At 39.6% G+C, this 19,012-nt stretch overlaps 1 protein-coding gene across 3 annotated transcripts in view; it reads left to right on the top strand.

Annotated features, from left to right (window-relative positions):
• The window catches only part of LOC149146664 (sodium/proton antiporter 2-like), a 287,524-nt gene that overhangs the window by 241,611 nt on the left and 26,901 nt on the right, over nucleotides 1-19,012 (top strand). For all 3 annotated transcript variants that reach the window (XR_016264588.1, XM_089448761.1, XM_089448762.1), the window contains exons 7-8: nucleotides 17,386-17,447; nucleotides 17,573-17,875. Coding sequence is in view for 2 of the 3 variants with exons in the window: in XM_089448761.1 (XP_089304887.1) it covers nucleotides 17,386-17,447; nucleotides 17,573-17,875 (365 nt within the window). In the remaining variant the exon portion in view is untranslated. The remainder of the gene's footprint in view (nucleotides 1-17,385; nucleotides 17,448-17,572; nucleotides 17,876-19,012) is intronic.

Genomic DNA, 19,012 nt, shown 5'->3' with positions numbered 1-19,012 from the left:
TTAGGAAATGTTTTAATCCCCTCATAAGTCCTAAGTCCTAGGTCCTAGGTGATTTTTCCAAAGGCTAAGTTCGAGGATCCATTTAAAAAAAAATAAATTAAAATAAAATAAATAAATAAATAAATAATGAAAAAAAATTAATAAAATAATAAAAACTTAGAAATAATAAAATAATAATATTTTTGAGTAAATAAATGCAGAATTTCAATTTTTAATGCATTAAAAAATTCAATGGATGAGATTAAGAGATGTCTTGATCCTCATCGACGGTCAAGATCATTTTGACGTGGATCACTCGAACTAGCTGTTGGGAATTTTTTCTTTAAATAGGGTGCTAGGGGTCATTTGAGATCATTCGATCTGTGAGTCTTGTGCTAAAAAAAGCTCTCTTGTAAACCTTTTCTGGTGCCAATAAAGAAAGACTTTGGGGTTGAAATCTTGCTGATGTTACTCTCTTGAAGTGTTGTGAGCTATTTTATTTTCTGCATATTTTGATTTTCAGCCATTAGTAACAGCGTATTGTAGAGTATTGTTGAACACAGGTATCTTGTTCACTTGCTAGGGTTTGAATGGTATTAGAATTTCTAAAGTAATGGCAGGTATCTCCATTGCATTTGAGATCTAGTACTGTTTTTCTCTCTTTATTGATGGTTGGAGTGAGCTGTGCAGGAAACCCTTATTCAAGAAAATCAGTGGGCGTTTGGGGAAGTTCTCGGCTGAACCAACCAACTCCCACAAGCATTTTCTTGTAGAGCCCAGCCAGTTTCGATCCTGAGTTTATCATTTATGTTTGTTTTCTAATTTGCATGAGAGATTTCTGAAGTATTTCATAATAAATCTGGAATTTTGATAATATCTCTGTTGATTATTGATAAATCTGGCTGTTTAAGAGTCGAGAAATTATAAATACTATAAATTTCTTTTGCTAGGATTAGGGTTTTCAGTTTCGTTTCTTGCACATATTATTTTAGGTTTTCTTTTCTTTTGCAGGTTACAGGTGCAGGTTTTGAGAAACTTTCAGGGTTTTATCAAACAAATTTGGAGCAGGGAATTTCAAATATTAATTTTGTGGAGATCTTCAGTGGTTTCTCTAGGCAATCTGTTCACTGTTGCTTGGGTTCTTCAAAAATTTTTTGGGAGAAAATTCAAATTTTGGACCTGCACTTCTCCATTTCATTCCTCTTGCCTCACGCTATTTCCGTCGCTGCATACCCATATTACACACATCTCTCACGCAGTCATATTCTCCTCCTCACGCAAACATCTCACGTACGTCCATTGCTGCTATCCACCGGCGTGTTCTGCTACCCTTTATGCATTCTTCCCTTCACGCCATTCCACCAACCTGCAGTGAAAATCGAAATTTTTTTACGCTGCCGCAGTTTCATTCCAGTGCGACCCTAGCTCCATTCACCCGCACGCAGTGAGATAAGCTGCAATCCTGCGTTGTTTCCTCCCCTCCTGCGTGCACGCCCATTTGCAAAACCTTCGCCCGCGTGCATCGCTTCAGTCCTCTGCCCGTCGAGCCACCATCTGCCTGGATCTTCAACCTGCACTACAAACATTCGAGATTCTTCTTTCTCCGTCCGCCGTCGAAAGCATTCCGTCGTCTGACAGTAAGAATGTGTCTTTTTTTTTTTGTATACAGGCCAGTCTTAATTCATGCGTTGAATGGTAATGTTAGTTTAGGTTTTCGATCGTCGTGGTTAGGAATTAATGTAGGTTGATTTTTTTGAATAGATTTAAATTGTTCAATTTTATTTAGATTTACGTTTTTGTTAGATTAGGCTTATGATTAGATTTTATTGTAAAGTTTTGTTTAAAAAATATATATATAAAAATTAAAAAAAAAAATCATAAAAATTCGTTAGGTTTTAGTTAGAGTTTAAGCTTTAGATTTAGATTTGATTTTTTTTAGTGTTAGATTAGATTAGATTTTATTTTTCATTTTTTTTAGTTTTAAGTTTAAAGCTTTAAAAAACAAAAACAAAATTTTAAATTTTAAAATCATAAAAAAAATTTAAAAATATAAAATATAAAAAGTCCCTTTAGGGTTTTGGTTCTATTTTTTTTTATTTTTTTTAGAAATAAGCTTTAGTTTTAGTTTAGATTTTAAGTTTTCCTTTTAAATATAACAATAAAAATTATAAAATTATAAAAAGGAGTTTCTTTTCCTTTAAGTGTAGAATTTGATATTATTTAGATTTTTTAGGTTTCATTTAGTTTTAATTTTTGTTTTATCTGAAAAACATAAAAATATTTTGGAAATATTTTGCCAGTCTTGGCTCAGGGATTTATCACGTTTTATCTTTTCTGTTAAGGCTAAAATTTTGATGTGGAATTAATGTTTATCATTTAGCATGCTTGAATGATCATGAATGTGATATCTCGTTAGTGTTTAAAATTACGTGGTTATTTAAAAGCACTTTATCTTTCAAAATTTTAAATTGCTGGAGTATCATTAAGCCATTAAGCTTTTTTTCGCATTTGATAAAAATTAATCTTTGTTTGAGTTATTTGATGATAAATGATTGCTCTACATGGTTTACATTTCTGCAACATTTAGTAAGTAATCATTTAAACATTAACTCCATAAGGCACTAGTCTATAAATTTAATAAAATCTATTTAGTGTTGGTTTCCTTTCGTGTCTCCCAAACCAACTGATTCACAGTTGGTCATCCATTTCCTATAGGGTCTACCCCCCTTAGCTGCGGGAGACAGGCTTAAACAGAGAGATCGGGGATCAGGGTGACAGCCTCCGATCTGAGCGTTGTCGTGACGATCTGTGCGACAACAATCTGTATGTATGTGTAGGCTACAATAGTGTTTTTCATCGCTGATTAAATAATTAAATAACTTGTTGATGTAAAGAGCAAGCAGGGGATGATAAACCAGCGATTGAAGTGGGAGTTCCGATGTGTAGATTCAGAAATTCTCACACATTGTATCTGATGGATGGACAAATGTAAAAGGCAAGCCATTGATAAGTGTTCTTGTTGTGTCTAAAGGTGGTGCAATTTTCCTTTCAGCATATGATTACTCATAAAAGTTCAAGACCGCCATCAACATTGCACAACCATTACTTCAAACAATTGTACGTATTGGCCCATACAATCTCATCCAAGTCATCATTGATAATGCTTCTAGCTGTAAGGCAACGAAAACAATTATTGAGGATAGATACCCCAACATGTTTTGGTCTAGGTGTTTGGTTCACACAATGAACCTTTTGATTTATGATATTATTAAGAACAAAGACCCTCAATACAATGTTATGAACATAAATTATGTAAAAATAAATAATAAATAAATAATCATAATAATATAAATATAATAATAAATAATAAGTAAATTAACTAATGGTTAGTTAGTTAATAATGAAAATACGTCTTAGAGACATGCCTATTTGTGAAATGGTACTTACCTGGCTATTTGTCCCGAGGGGACAATGTTTATGAAATCCATTGATGCATCTTCACATATCAAAGATGCAAAATTATTATGTGATTTGCTAGATGTGTTTGTTTTGGAGGTGGGTGCAGAACATAGTTGCAGGAAGCGCCCCCCCCCCCCCCGGATCCTAGGCCGGAATCGCGTCCCGTACGGAAGCGTTCCGGAAGCGCCAGCCGAAGCGCGATTCCATTTTTGCCGAAGCGCGATTCCTAGTTTTTTGAGCGATTCCTGGTTTTTAGGAAGCGTTGCCCCCGAAGCGCGCTTCGGAGGGCGCTTCGGGCCTCCGGAAGCGCCACGCTTCGGGCCCGGAAGCGCACGCTTCACGAGCGCTTCGGAGCGCTTCCGGAAAAATCCGCGCGGGCAAGGAATGAAACTTCAATTTTTTTTAATGTTTTTTAAAAGTTAACTTAACTTGCAATGAGGGGGTAGGTTAGGGTGAGTTTAGGGTGAGTTTAGGTGAGGAATGAAAAGCATAAAGCTCCCATTCATTCCTCATTTTTTCACTTTGAGTTTATGAGAGTTGGAGAAGAGAAGAGAGGAGAGGAGAAGAGAAGAGAGGAAAGGAGAGGAGAAGAGAGGAGAGCTTGGAGGAGTGAAGAAGGAGGAGCTAGGAGAAGGAGGAGGAGCTTGGAGCAAGAGCTTGGAGGACTTCATCTACAAGAGCTAAAGAGGTAAGTTCAAACCCCAAACTCCCTTGTTTTTTTGAAAAAAAAATTGTATTTTTCTCCTCCCTCTCCTACTCTTTCCCATTGTTTCTACTTGCTCTTTTATTTACAGGTTATCCACCACCTATATCCATATTCCAAGATGGTGTTCTTTTGGCTTCTATGTATCATTCCACTCTTGGTTTTAATGATGGCAAGGGTGAGGAATAGAGGGGAAGAGGAAGTGGATGAACTTGGTCCTAATAGTAGTGACCCAATGTATGATGAGGAGGAAGGGTTTGAAGAGGAAGGGGATGAACTTGAAGGGGACACTGAAGCACAAGATGGGAAAGGTACATCAACACCCTTGTGGAACTATGTGACCAAACTTGATGGGGGAAAGGGTGGTGGATCTTACAAATTTGTGTGCCCTCATGGTTGTCATGGAGGAAAACCATATACGGGTTCATATACCCGTCTGAGGAGGCATCTTTGTGGGGTGCTGGACAGTGATGAAAAAAAGGGTTCTGTGGGGGTACAAATTTGCCCAAACATTTCAACTGAAGAAAGAAGAAAATACATCGAAATAGAGATGGCTGCACAAAAAAAAAAACAAGAAACAAAAAACTCATTCTGAATCAAGTGCAACCTCTAAATTTGGTAGTTGCCCATCTCCTCATGGTACTTCTGCAACCTCTGGAGGTAGAAGAACAATAGGGGATTTCCTTAATGTTGCTGGGAGGGATGATGTGGATGGAAAGATAGTCCGTTTTCTTTGTGCTTGCGGTGTACCATTCAATGTGCTTCGCTCTCCCTATTGGCATGACATGGTAAAGGCCATCAATGAAGCCCCAAAAGGATACAAGGCCCCCAACTATGAGAAAGCTAGAACAGTGTTATTAGAAAGAGAAAAAGCTAAGGTTCAAAGAGCTTTGACACGTTTTACACATGAGTGGGTGGATTCTGGGGTATCCATTGTATCAGATGGGTGGACAAATATTAGAAACCAACATTTGATAAATGTTCTTGGTGTTTCTTCTAGTGGTGCAGTATTTATTGCATGTCATGACTCCTCCTCCATCAGTGCAACTGCACAAAACATTGCAGATCTCCTATTGAAATCAATCAAAGATGTTGGTCCGAATAATGTGGTTCAAGTGATCACAGATAATGCAGCAAATTGTAAGGCAGCAGGAAAAATTATTGAGCGTACTCATCCACACATCTTTTGGTCTGGGTGCCTGGTTCACACATTGAACCTTTTGATGCATGATATTGTGAAACACAAAGATTGTGGGTGGATTGCTGAGGTTTACAGGAAAGGGAAGCAGCTCATTAAATTCATCACAGGGCATACAAGGGTAAACTACTTCTATGGCACTTACTCCAAGTTGCAATTGCTTAAAATTGCAAAGACAAGATTTGCTAGTTATTACCTCACCTTTAGGCGGCTAGTGAGGGTGAGACAAGCTTTAACTAATCTGGTGTGTGCTGAAACATGGGATGAAATTAACACTGACACAGATGGTGCTAATGCAGTCAAGGACACTGTGCTTGACAGTTACTTTTGGTCACAGGTTAAATATGTTTTGCAATTCACCAAACCAATTTAATACATGATCAAGTTTGCAGATTCAGATCGACCAGTAATTGGGGAGGTGTATGAGCAAATGGATAGCATGTTGGGGCAGATTAAAGACATTGTTGAGCCTAGAGATACCACCTTGTACAATTATATTCGTGTAGAGGTGCAAAACCGATGGGAAATGCTAAATATTCCATTGCATGCATTAGCATATGTTTTGACACCTAAATACTATCATCCATCATGGCTTTCAACACCAGCACCTGGGGGGGGAAGCAGGAAAAAACCACACCAAGATAGAGAGGTTCACGAAAAATATATGGCTGCATTGAGTAAATTAATCCCTGATGAGGAGGAGGCTGCATTGGTACGGAGACAGGTGAGCAACAATACGCTCAACACTGGTCCATTTGGGAGCATGCATGCAATTCAAGATCGAGAGACTTTTTCTGCTCTTGAGTGGTGGAACATGCATGGAGGGGGTACTCCACTTCTACAGAGTTTGGCATTGCGGGTGCTATCACAGGTGGTAAACACTTCTTCTGCAGAGAGGTGTTGGAGCTCTTATTCTTTCATCCACAGTGTTAAAAGGAACAGGTTGAATTTAGACCGAGCAGAGAGCTTGGTTTATGTTCATTACAACTTGCGATTGTTGTCCCATTACTGTGAAGATGCAAAGTCTAATAAAGACTTGTTGATTTGGGACAAGAATCCAGAGGAACCCAATTTGGAGGATGGAGTGTTGCGACTAGAGCAATTAGAGGATGCTCTTATCCAGGTATGTCCATTGTGGTATGAATTTTCCAATTTTCCCTTATAAAGCATTTCTCTAATTCATGTTTTTAATTTTTTTGTTAACTAGTGTTTTTTTTTTTTGCATGAATTTTTTGAGCGATTCTAGGATGATGATGACCGTGTTGATATGCCACCACCCCCACCCCCATCTGGTCCCTTGGTTCCTAGGTTCCATGGTTCAACACCAACAGCAGGGGGTTCTTCTTCATCAGTTTCAGTGCCACGACTTACACAGGGACCATCTTCTTCATTGCCACCACGTGGAGGCCCGCCATCACGTTCTATTCGTGGTGGAAGGAGGAGAGATTAGTAGATATATTCACAATCTACTACTTTTTGTCATAGATTACTCATTAGACTTGTAGACTTGTGAATTTGAATTTTGAACCTTTTTGGCTTGGCGGTGACCAAGTGACATATTTTGTAAACATTATTATTTGAATTTTGGACATGACAAATGTTGACAGTTGCTCACTTGCTAGATAAATCATAATATGCTCTATGTTTTATGTTTTATAATATGCTTAAATGTTTTATGTTTTATAATATGCTTAAAAATTTGATGTATGTTTGTAATAGCTAGAATATAGATGATTGTTGTACATACTAGTAACTACAATGGAATCATGGATGCCATATCTATCTTGATTTATGCAAAAATATGCATGTTTTCATGTCTTCTACAATTAATTTGGTATTTGGGATGTTTGTTTTGAGTATAAATGCAAAAAAATATAAAAATATATATATATATAGCAGACGCTTCCGCGGACGCTTCGCTTCCTAGATTTTTGGAAAATGACGCTTCCGCGCTCCCGCTTCCGCTTCCGCTTCGCTCCCGCTTCGTGCAACATTGGTGCAGAATATGTTTTCCAAGACATAATGGACAATGCTGTTAGCTAGATGCTTATGGAGAGACATCCTTCTTTATTTTGGACACCTTGTGCTGCACATTGTATTGATTTGATGTTGGAGGACATAGGAAAAATTTCCTTTGTCAAAGATATTGTTGACTCATCAAAAAGCATTACAAAATTTATATATGATCATGCATCTGTGTTTAGTTTGATGAAAAGATTCACCAACAACAAGGAGTTGGTGCGCCTTGCCAGTACACGGTTTGTCACCAGTTTCATATCTTTTCAATCCTTCTTGAATTCTATGTGCGATGTGAAGAGTGTATTTTTCAGATGAGTAGCGTGCTTTGACATTTAGCCGCAAACCAGAGGGAGAGGCCATATGCAGATTAGTTTCATACCAGGAAAACTTTTGGGCAGGAGTGCAAGAGGTGTGCAACATTACTGAACCTTTGGTAAAGGTTCTTCAATTAGTTGATGGTGAGAAGCCCGCAATGGGCTATTTGTATGAGGCCATGGACAGGGCCAAATAATCCATTCGGGCCTACTATGATGATAAGGGAGATGAGGGGTTTCAGAAACAACTCCTCCTATGGGAAGTGATTGATGAACAATAGAACAACACACCCCATCATCCCATTCATGCTGCAGGGATCTATTTGAACCCCACATTTTCTTGCCCATGTGGGTATTTAGTTGATGCTGAGATCATGGATGGATTCTTAACCTGTGTTCAGAGAATGGTGCAATCTCCAGCAAAACGTGCAAAAATCTCCAAAGAAATGGAGATATACAGGATGGCAGGTGGCACATTTAGCTTTGAGATGGATGTGGTTGATAGGAAGACTAAAATGACAGGTATTTTTTAGTTTGTTTCAAATTTCATTGTCTCTTCAAGTTCGTAACTTCATACTGTGCTTAAACTTTCAAATTGCATTTTTTTCTTATGTTTATCTTATTTGTAATTTTGTTGTAGATGCATGGTGGACTCGTTATGGTGCCAGAGTACCCCATCTGCGAAATCTTGCCATTTGAATCCTCAACCAAACATGTAACTCCTCAGGATGCGAGCACAACTGGAGTGTATTTGAAAAAATACACAACAAGAAGCGCAATAGGTTAAACTTAAAACTTAAAATCTTCCAAATTTCCAATTAATTTTTTGAATTCATTAAATAATATTTTTTTTATAATTATTATTTTATGATCTTTGTATAGGTTGGTGTCCCAGCGACATAATGACATGGTCTACGTCTACTACAATCTTCGATTGTGGGTGAGACAACTTGAAAGGATACTTGATATGGAGGCCATCTCATTGGATGAGATTGACACCACTATTGCATGGAGGGTTGAGGCCGAGAGGCCGCTCACGGAGTCTGCCAATGATTAGTTAGAGCAGGAGGTAGTGGAAGGCATAGAGGGGGAGGAGGAGGAGCAGGAGGAGCAACAAGAGGAGGAGGTGACACCACCTACCCAGGCTACCCTTGCCACTAGTAGAGGACGTGGTCTACCTCTTGTAGCTCCTAGTTCTTCAGCTTCTAGAGCACAACAGAGTCCACTGCCAACTCCACCGACATCTATATCTAGAGGGAAAGGGAAAGCTATTGCATTTTCTCGCAAGAGGGGCAGAGGAAATCAATAGTATTAGTTATTTGGTTCATTTCATTGTATATGACATTATGACTCATGATATGAGATACATTATTATATATATTTTGAGGTTGAGTTGGGATTCAGGAGTCAAGACTTACTATTTAGGACATGATTCACTGTTATGTCTAATGTAGCACTAGAAATGATATTACACATCTTATGTATTAGTTCTTTTATCATATTTATGTGTCAATGTATTTATTTTATGTTGTAGATGCTTTAGATATTCAAAAAAATTGAAAAAAAATGAATATTTTTGTATTTTACGATTTTTTCCCCTCGCTGATTTAATCCCGATTGCGATTTTCGCAACATTAATGTTAGGTCCTCGCTCTCTTGGGGTTAGTCTCACTTCCAATCATGAAACTGTTCAATCATCTAAGGCTCCTCATCACTCATCTGTATGCATTAAAGACCCATCTCACACACAGATCACATTTCCTCCACTCGAACTGCACGATCCCATTGCTCATGCATTAGAGGAGTCTTATGTTGCAAGCACTTGTTTGCGACGCAAGTTATCTTTGTTTCTTGCGTTTGCTTGCATGTCACAATCAAGAGTGTGCTTATGCTTCAAAGTTGCACGCAGTGTCACACAGCACCACGACAAGTCCATAGACTGCTCGTCATGCACATGCACTCACTATGTCCTATGGGCACTTTGACACACGAAGTGTGGTTGTCTCCATTGTTATATCTTTCTTGTTTGTTGGTTCACACAACTGGGTTACTCGCGGACCAAGCCTTCACCAACATGGGTCAACCAATGCGCTAGTGGCTGCATTGAAAATATCACTTCACGTGATCAGGTCCATGCACCGTTAGTGTAGGAGTAGGAGTAGTGTTTGCTTTTAGTTGTTTGCTTGCATGCTTGTTTGCTTACATGCTTTGTTTGCTGGTTTGTTTGCTTGCTTGTTTGCTTACTTGCTTTGCTTTCACTTTCGCTTCTGATTTTGCATTGCTTTGTCGTTTGTTAGTTCGCTTGTTTCGTATAGTTCGCTTGTTTCATTCGTAGGATAGTTTTGCATGAAACCATGTATGACTCTTGAAACGAGCTGGGTAAAGTACAAGAGGGCTTGTACAACTATCACTACTTGGTTATCTGTCATCTTGCCTCTGTATGATGAGTTTGTTACTTTTAGTCCATGATATGTCGAAGGAAAATACGTACTGTTCGAAGTGAACCTTGGTGAAAACACAACGCTTGCGCGCTAACTAGTGTCACCTTCTCTAGTTGGTTGTTTTTGGGTTAACCGTTGTCAGCTCAGTCAAGTAGAATAAGGTGAGGGGGAAAACCTTAACAGGTACGTCAGAGATACAATAAACTACTTCTCTACTGGAACAACCTCTTCTGCTCTCAATAAGTCGGGATCGCTCTTCTGCCTCTAAAATGAATAAGTGCTATGCACAGTTACAAAAATTTAAAAAAGTGAAAAAGTTTGAAAAAATGAAAAATTAATAAGGTGAAAGAAGAGAAAGGCTTCCTGCGCAGAAAGGTGATGCAAGTAACTCCACCAAGGTACTGACCAGGCTCGCTGGCAGTGGAGCCATGCTTGTGTTCCTATGTGACTCCGCCAGGGTACTGTCCAGGCTTGCTAGCAGCGGAGCAACACCAGAGATGAAACTAAGATTCTAACGATTATACTGCTTGTGCACCAATATACCCCTAAGCCCCAATCGAAACAACTGTGTTGCCTTGGCTTGGAATGTGTGTCAATCGACCAAGAGCTTGGTAGATACTACATCTTCCAATCAAGCTAGTGTGGAAACCAAGAGGAGCTGAGAATTGAACATTACTTCCGGGAGGTGTTAAACTTGCTTTTCATGAACAAGGTCCATTCAGAGAGCTGGAATTTTATCAGTGTGTCGCCAAGTGTTGTAGCGGCTACAGCCACCCTACAAAATTTTGCCTTAGCTTCGTTTTGGAGCCTCTCTTCCAACCTTCACAGTAGCTTGCTTTGTTTCGTCAAGTTCACAAGCTTTAGTGTTTTACTTGCACAAAGGCAGCCTGTCGATTACAGCTTGATGCATTCCCCTCACAGATTATTCACCCGGACTTGGTCTAGCTGTAGGCTGACCAGCTTCCCCAAGAAAATTGCGCATTTATGGAGGGAAACCAACCTTCCCTCCAAAAATTGCGCAATCTTATTTGGCAGCCTGTTGAGCTTGGAGATTGCACAATTCTGCCAATCAACACCCCCCGCAGAAATTGCGCAATTTTCTCTAGCAAGGCTGCTCAACTCGGAATTTGCGCAAATCTAGGTAGTAATCAGCTGCTCTGCCTAGAAATTTTGCAAATCTCCTGGGCAGTCAACCCAACTCCTAGCCAAAAATGCACATTTTCTCCCCGCAATCGAGCAGTCTCTTGCATGTGCAACTGAGTTGATCGGTTCCCTCCATGACCGAGCAAAAAAAACTTGCATGCATGCGCTGTTTCTCCCAAAGCAGCATGCAAAGGCATCCCTTGCTTCAGGGATCTATGTTTAGCAGTTGGAGGTTACATGTAAGGATCATTTCAAAAGCCTCCCACCAAGTGTCACTTTACCTAGATTTGTGGCATGCGCGTCACAACCTCGTTGTTATCAAAACTCATCAACCGGACGCTGCAAAGCTCATTCCTCACATCAACCTTGCATCCCTGACATCCCACATCACATCTAGAAGTATTCGGCACATTCAGCTCAGTCGTTTTGGGGTAAGCCCATTTCCCATGCCTTGTGTTGCATTTCTATCGCTTTTCGTGTTTTCGCTTGTAAGAGTACTGTTTGCTTGATTTTTTTGAACGCTTGTTGTTGTTTACATGTATATTAGCTTGTCCTAGTACTGTTTTAGTTTTCGTCAGCATCTCACTGCTGTCACATGCATGAAACTGTTTTTCGCGAATTGTCTTTGATTCGGCGATTCGCCTCACCCACATGCATGTTGCTTCGTTTGCTGAATCTGTCATTCGTTGTTTGCATGCATGATCATTCACTTATGCTTGCACTCAGTATCACCATGCATTCACACTCACATTCACTTTCAGTTGTCCATTGGCGAGTCTGGGCAGCCTTGGCCCAGACTCTGCCTCACCAAGACAACATTGTGCAATCCTGAGAGGGAAGCCTCTGTCTTCCTATCAGGAAATGCTAATTTCTGCCTAGTGCCTGTCCTCTAGGACTGTTTTGCGCATTTTTGAGGGATAGTGATTGCTGGCCCAGAAAATTGCACAATGCAGTCACTGAGCCTGCAGCCATTGCCAACTGAGATTGTGCATTGCGCAATTCCAGCAGTCAACAACCAAAATGGACTGTGCATTGCACAGTTCCAACAGTCAGTCAGTCTCCCAGCAGCCCAGACTGTGCCTTGCGCAGTCTTGGCAGTCAATCTCTCGATCTCCCGGCCGAAATTGTGCAACCTTCATGATCAGTCACACAGGTATGTTGCAAGTCAGTTCTTAAGTTCATTTTGGTTTTCGACTGACAGATTGCTTGCCATGAGTGTTGCCATGTCTCCAGGTATTGCAGGTGTTCATCTGTCTCTCAGCAGTGCAGGTACAATGGTTTCCAAGAGGGTAGAGTTGAAGACACTGTTCGGAGCACGCTTGGAGATCCAGTCGATCAAATTTCTATGAGCTTGCCTACTCACGAAGATATCAAGTTGTTCGTAGACAAGAACATCAAGATATCATAGCAAGCAACATCATGAACAACAGCGGAAGGCAGCGTACCGAACGCAGCGAATTCAACCAATACAACAAATGTAGTGAATGTAATGAATGTAAGAGGAAGGTTGTTGACAACATAGAGACAGAACAAAGTTGCAAGATCAAGCAGATCCACTGATAATGAAAGCAACTTTGGAGACTCAGGCTATGAGGTGACAGTGCGACATGAAGATCGCGCGAAGACAGAGAATGCAACAAAGATGGAGTTGCATGTGCTGAAGCAACAACTTAGGAAGAACATGAAGTTGCACAGATAGATGAATGAGTTGCAGCAGGAACAAGAACAACAGTGGGCGCAACATGCACTCACGAATAAAACTGTGCCTGTACAAGTTAAAGATCCATCCCAGCAGCAGACATGATGAGCAGTGTTGTTGATCGCATGCAAGAGATTCAACAACATGCATGTCATTGTGCGCACGCATGCAATCCAACCCATTCAACACACTCACCAAGGCAAAGACAAGAAGCAGGTCCAACTGGAGCTGAACGTGTACTTCGGCAAGTTGATGTGCATGACCACTAGCACACACTTGAAGATCAGCATGGACACTATGCATCAGTTTGTTGCTGGTTCAGCTGCACCCAAGAAGACCATGTGTATGTTAGCAGACGAGTTAGATGAAGGAGCTGATCCAATGCACCGGTTGCAACGGAGGCAAGAGTTCACTTCAGCAAGATGTCACCATGAGGTGCATGCACACCATCACGAATGACCAAGCTTGGCATCAGCCCAGCGCCTTCACCATCACAAGCATGTCAAAGAGTTGGTCTCATCATAGTGGACCGAGTGTCAGCGATGTCTTGCATGGCTTGCTCAAGCCATGTTGTTTCACATGAGTAAATGTGCATTGTAATGTTGAGTCATGTCAAGTGTAAGTCAAGTGTCAATAGTTGGATGTAACAGTGATAGAGTAGGTGAAGAGTCATGAGGGTAGTTGAACTGTCACAAAGGGGAATGTCAAGGGTCACCCCACCCTTTGCTATAAATAGTCCCTCATAACTCATTGTAAAGGATTTTGGTCAGCCAAGCTTCTGATAAGACTATCTTGGAAAGAGCTTGGACAGTATTGTAACGCACCTTGGCTTCTCCACTGCACGGAGCTAGTTCATCTCTTTGGAGGAGTAGGTAGATGTGGTTGTAACGTTCCACTGTTGGGGCTAGCGGGTTTACATGGATGTATTGTATGATTGGAACTTACACTTCTTTATATAATAAGAGCCAACACGTTTTCACACATGTATTGTATCTGTTGTAACACTGATCTTTAACACTTGTAATGCATGTTGCTTTAACTTGTGTTTTACATATGAACTGTTTCATTTGTTGTAATGCATAATCTATTAATGGAAATGTGTTGTATATGTTGTTAATGTTGTCCCGTCCATGTCGACTGCTCTGTCGGACATCAGATAGACCTTTCATATGAAGCTCGCTGTAACAACCGTTGCACTCGTTCAGACTGATCTGTGAGTGCTATACGTGTTATCTTACCTTGTATGTTGTGACTGTCGCATCTGTGTGGACTGCTCCGCCGGAAGCTGTGTATGTCTTGTGTGTTGTGTGTTCCTAGCCGAGTTGGGACTGATCCCTTTCAACCTGGAACTCACCTTCACCCTCATTTCAACCCACTTGTGTTAGAACCTCTCATGCACCTTCCTTGACTCACTGCAGTGATCACACCCTTTTTTATTGACAGAGTTATCTTACTTGCCTCTGTGCAATATCGCGGTCAAGGCATTACCTTACAACCCACTGTTGGGACTCCTACAACAAACGATCTGAGGTCTAATTGGGACTTCTTACTAGGGAGATCCCCTTGACATGTTGGCGGGTCCAACACCGTCAACAGGTTGTTGAGTCATTATTGAGATCGGGCTCGTGATGTTACATCATATAAAACTTGGGACAACAACCCAGAGGAAGATAATTTGGAGGATGGTGCTCTACATCTAGAAGAATTGCATACCGAACTTCAAAGAGATGATGATGAAGCAACACCAACCATGCCACCCCCACCATCCAGTAGTAGTGCTCGAGTTCCAACATCTTTGCCTTTGTTGTTGCCACCTCCATCTACATCCTCACGTGGAGGGCATGTGGCTTCTGGTTCTGGTCGTCTGACTATGCGAGAGGAGACTCCCAGTAGTAGTAGACCACCACAACCTTCTAAAAAATTAGACATTTCTCACAGCGGCAAGAGGAAGCAGTGGATAATAAATTTACTTGTCTTTTCTAGTGTCTAGTAGTTTTCATAACTGTTGACTCTTTCATATTTATTATGATATTTTTTGTAAACAATATATGACAATTTAAGTTTGAAGTTTGAAGTTGGCAATTATAACTCATTGGTAATGAATTATGAATATGATGCTTCGTGAAAGTTGAAACATTTCATTTCATGTTAGATATTTTTTGTTATAGTTTGGTTACTTGGTAATGGTAATGGTTAAAAGTACAACTTTAGTGATCAATGATGATAAATGTTATGTATTGAATTTTGAAAGCTTGAAACTTTAAGATTGATGAATCATAGGACTTGATATGTTGTATGTTAATAACTTGTGGACATGGTTGATGAGGATTATAACTGCTAGATGATTAATGTTATATGGTTCAATCCATGTTTTTATGTTTGTTATATCTAATTTATCATTCTACATGTTTTTGTTGACATATATGCATCAAAATATATAAAAATATATATTATATAAAAATTCGCTCCTGATTCGCTCACAAACCGGGAGCGTTTGAAAATGTTGCTTCCCGCTCTTGCTCCCAAGTAACCTTGGTTCTATCCACAGTTACTGTCAATGTGATTTATGGTTAATGTGTTTGCTGTTGGAAACTAATTTGGAAATTGTCATTGGGCTGCTAAAAGTACATTGAAGTAATTGTGCTAAGCGTAGAACATACCATTGTTAACTAAAATTAACATCATCAAAATAAAGTGTTGTGTTCAATGCTACATCATCATGTAACAAATATAACAACCTATAACCAGCATAACCAGCTGTAACAATCTCCAAGAAGTCCTCCAACATCTAAAAAAAAACTCCATGTGTGGTCCAAGGGGGAATAATCTTTTTGTGATTTAAGAAATGTTCCAAACAAGGAAAAAGCAGGACTCAATCTTTGACTCAATCTATATGCTAAATTTGGCACACAGCAGCGTCCCTTCTCCACTTGTTTCCATATTAAAATTAGCATAAAACCTATGCTATTATTAACTAAAAGGTAGTGCCTCACCTTATCTTCATGCTGATTGAGACACAGAGCAGGGCTAGATCTGTTGCTAAATTATCGCTTGTTTTTAATGAACATCAGCGCACTCCTTATATTGATGAATTGAAAATCTCTAAGATGCTGACTTCTCTAGGATAAGTGTTGTCATTATCTTCATGCAGTATGCTGAACTAATCCTTCTGGGGATGTTGATCTGTCTGTCATAGAAGTTCTGAGTGTCATGCACCTCTCAGGTAACAAATTTGCATCCAAGATCCTGAGTCTGGTTCTGTTTGGTCTTCTTTAGGAATCGATAACCTGTCATTGAGGAAAAGCACGGCATGTACAGGTTTCTTGCTGAAGAACGACCAACGCACAGCCTGGTTATGATAAGTACAATCCCACTTTAAGTATGCCACTTAAATTCTGAGAATAAAGGTTCCATGATTCTGGAAATGCTGGAATCTCCTCTAATCTGCACTTTGGTGACTTTAAATGTCATCAGTGATAACAATCAATGCTTCAGAAATGCTTATTCAACTAAAGAACCATTGCTACAAATTCTGCCACATCTTGATCACTCCCAAAAATATGCTTGATAAGCAAATAATCTGTATTTAACCCTAACTTGCAGAAGGTGCAAGTTCAGGAGTTAACAGATGACAGTAATAGAAAAGATATGCAGTGGAAGAATAATATAATTTAACCCAATTCATTAGTATGATTATGAGCATATGCCCTGAAGTAGCCACTGCAATGAGGGATCTGCATGTTTATTAGAGAGGTGTGCACCAATGAGTGGAAATGGGATGGAAAAGTAGGTTTAACTTTTAAGTACTTGTCCATATGCCCTATCACCAAAGTTGGAACAGTATGCAAAAGGATGGCCTGCATTAATGATAGGCAGGCTGACGTATTAGTTTCCTCACAGCCTTATGTATTTAAATAAGGCCAGCCTATTCTCTGTGGGTGCCGTGAAGATAGATGCACATCTATCTATTCCTGAAGGAATTATAATCGCTCTTGGTTTCATGGTACAATTGAATGCTTCTCTCTTAATATGAAAGCTGGCTTCTTCACTGTCTTATGCTTTTATTAGGTATACATTGCAGGGCTCTAACAATAATAATCTAATATTTAACAAAACCACGACTGATCTTAGTGATCAAGGTTTTTAACGATCTTAGCATTCTTGCTTTGGTTGTGATTGAAATAGAGTAACTGTAATGATATCCAATGCTAGGTTTGTGTAAAACTTTTCCTGTGATGCTACTACCCTTATGGTGTCAGTTTGGCATACTTACAATATTGAAGCTCTTGGGATTTTCCATGGAGCACATTTTGCTACTACTCTAATGTTCAAAGAAAGCCGGATAGTCCTTTATATATATTGTTTCTTGGACAAGTAATTTGGTAAGACAGCTTCCAAATATCTGATGACTATATTTATTGTTTTGTCAGGACCTTTTCATTCCTTCAGCAGTTTCCATGGCAGTCCCTTTGGCACTTATGTCACAAACCAGGTAAGCGCTATCACCTAAACTACTTCCTGGCTTCTTTTGATCTAGTCTGTGTATTATTCGTGATATGGAATGGCACAATAATGTAGAAGACCAACAAATATTGTCCATTCTGCCATATTTTCCAGTGAAGTTCAAGACAGAAAAGAAGAGGTAACAGATGCAATGCCATCAGAGCAGATGGTACCTGGAGGACAACTTGTTTTTCTAGTTGGTATTGGCGCCCTGCTCTTTGTTCCTGTCTTTAAGGCAGTAACAGGATTGCCTCCATATTTGGGTATGCTTTTAGGCCTTGGAGTTCTGTGGGTTGTGACAGATGCAATTCATGACAGTGATGTTCAGAGTCAGAAGTTAAAAGTACCACAAGCTCTCTCTCGAATTGATACCCAAAGCACCCTCTTTTTCCTCGGAATTCTTCTTTCAGTTGGAAGGTAAGCATGAAGACCTGTTGAAATTCATCTATTGTGCCTCATTCTCAATTGAGAACAAACAAGTTTGTTTTTGGTAGTCTACAAATTTAGTTCTGTAAATGTTATTTCTGATCTTCATGGTTGCCATAACTTATGCAGTCTGTTGGTTGGGTTTGATGATGTTTCATATGCAGCATTCATTCCAAAAAAACCTTTATGCAATTTGAGGCTTGTATAATTTCAAATTTATGAGTAACTTTTTGAAAGGGATTGCCATTACCAATGGGGTCTTGGTTCTTTGGTGAGGTAGGCGGATTATTAAGCCATCCAATGGGGTTCTATTCTTGCTGTGGTCTTCCCTATCCTAATGGTATGTGAAGAAAACAGGATGAGGTCCAGTGCAAGTCCCAGCTGAATTTGTTGAAATAGATACCCCTCAAACCCAACACCGAAGCCAAAAGAAGTCTGTATAAAGCAGTATAGCCCCTAACCTTGGGGTGTGTTTCTTGAGGCGACTTCCAAAACAAGGGGTGTATCCAAGTTGCGACAGTACACAAAGTGATGCAAATGTTCGGCATAAATTCATTTATCCTAAAATGTTTCTCTATCCAATGGATTCAATTTACACTGCAATGCTAGTTAGAAGGCTCTACTCTTGGCATGAAGCATGTTCTTGTCGCCACAAAATCTAGCAGGCCCAGTGCAAAGTCTCATTGGGTAGGGCCAGACCTTCTGACAACAAGAGAAAGGGTTGTCACTGTTACCGCAACAACCTTTTTTTGCTCTTCACTGGTAGTTAACCACAAGAGAGGCTTCCCTAAATCACCTAATGTTAAAATTTGACAGCTCAGGGATGAATTTCTCCTAGAAAAAAACATATCTTTCAGATCTGTTTGAACCACCTAGAATAAAATTTCATTTCTAATCATTCTAATATGACTTCCAAAACTAGTAAGTCACATTTCAACTCGGAAATAACTTTCCAAAACTAGAAATTCATGACTAAATAATCAAAGATGATCTTGTCATATGAAATCCATTTTAAAATCAAATCAATCATGATTATACAAGTCAAGAATTAATATTTTTATCCTCACTAGTATTATTATTATAATGATACTATTAATTTATAAAATAGTCTGAAGTCATTCACCTTTA

The sequence above is a fragment of the Pinus tabuliformis genome, chromosome X (genome assembly GCF_031772625.1).
Source record: "Pinus tabuliformis cultivar Carrire ecotype Pingquan chromosome X, CPIR1, whole genome shotgun sequence".
NCBI lineage: Eukaryota > Viridiplantae > Streptophyta > Pinopsida > Pinales > Pinaceae > Pinus > Pinus tabuliformis.
The sequence above is the reverse complement of the archived record's forward strand: the minus strand, read 5'-3'. Positions and strand labels throughout refer to the sequence as shown.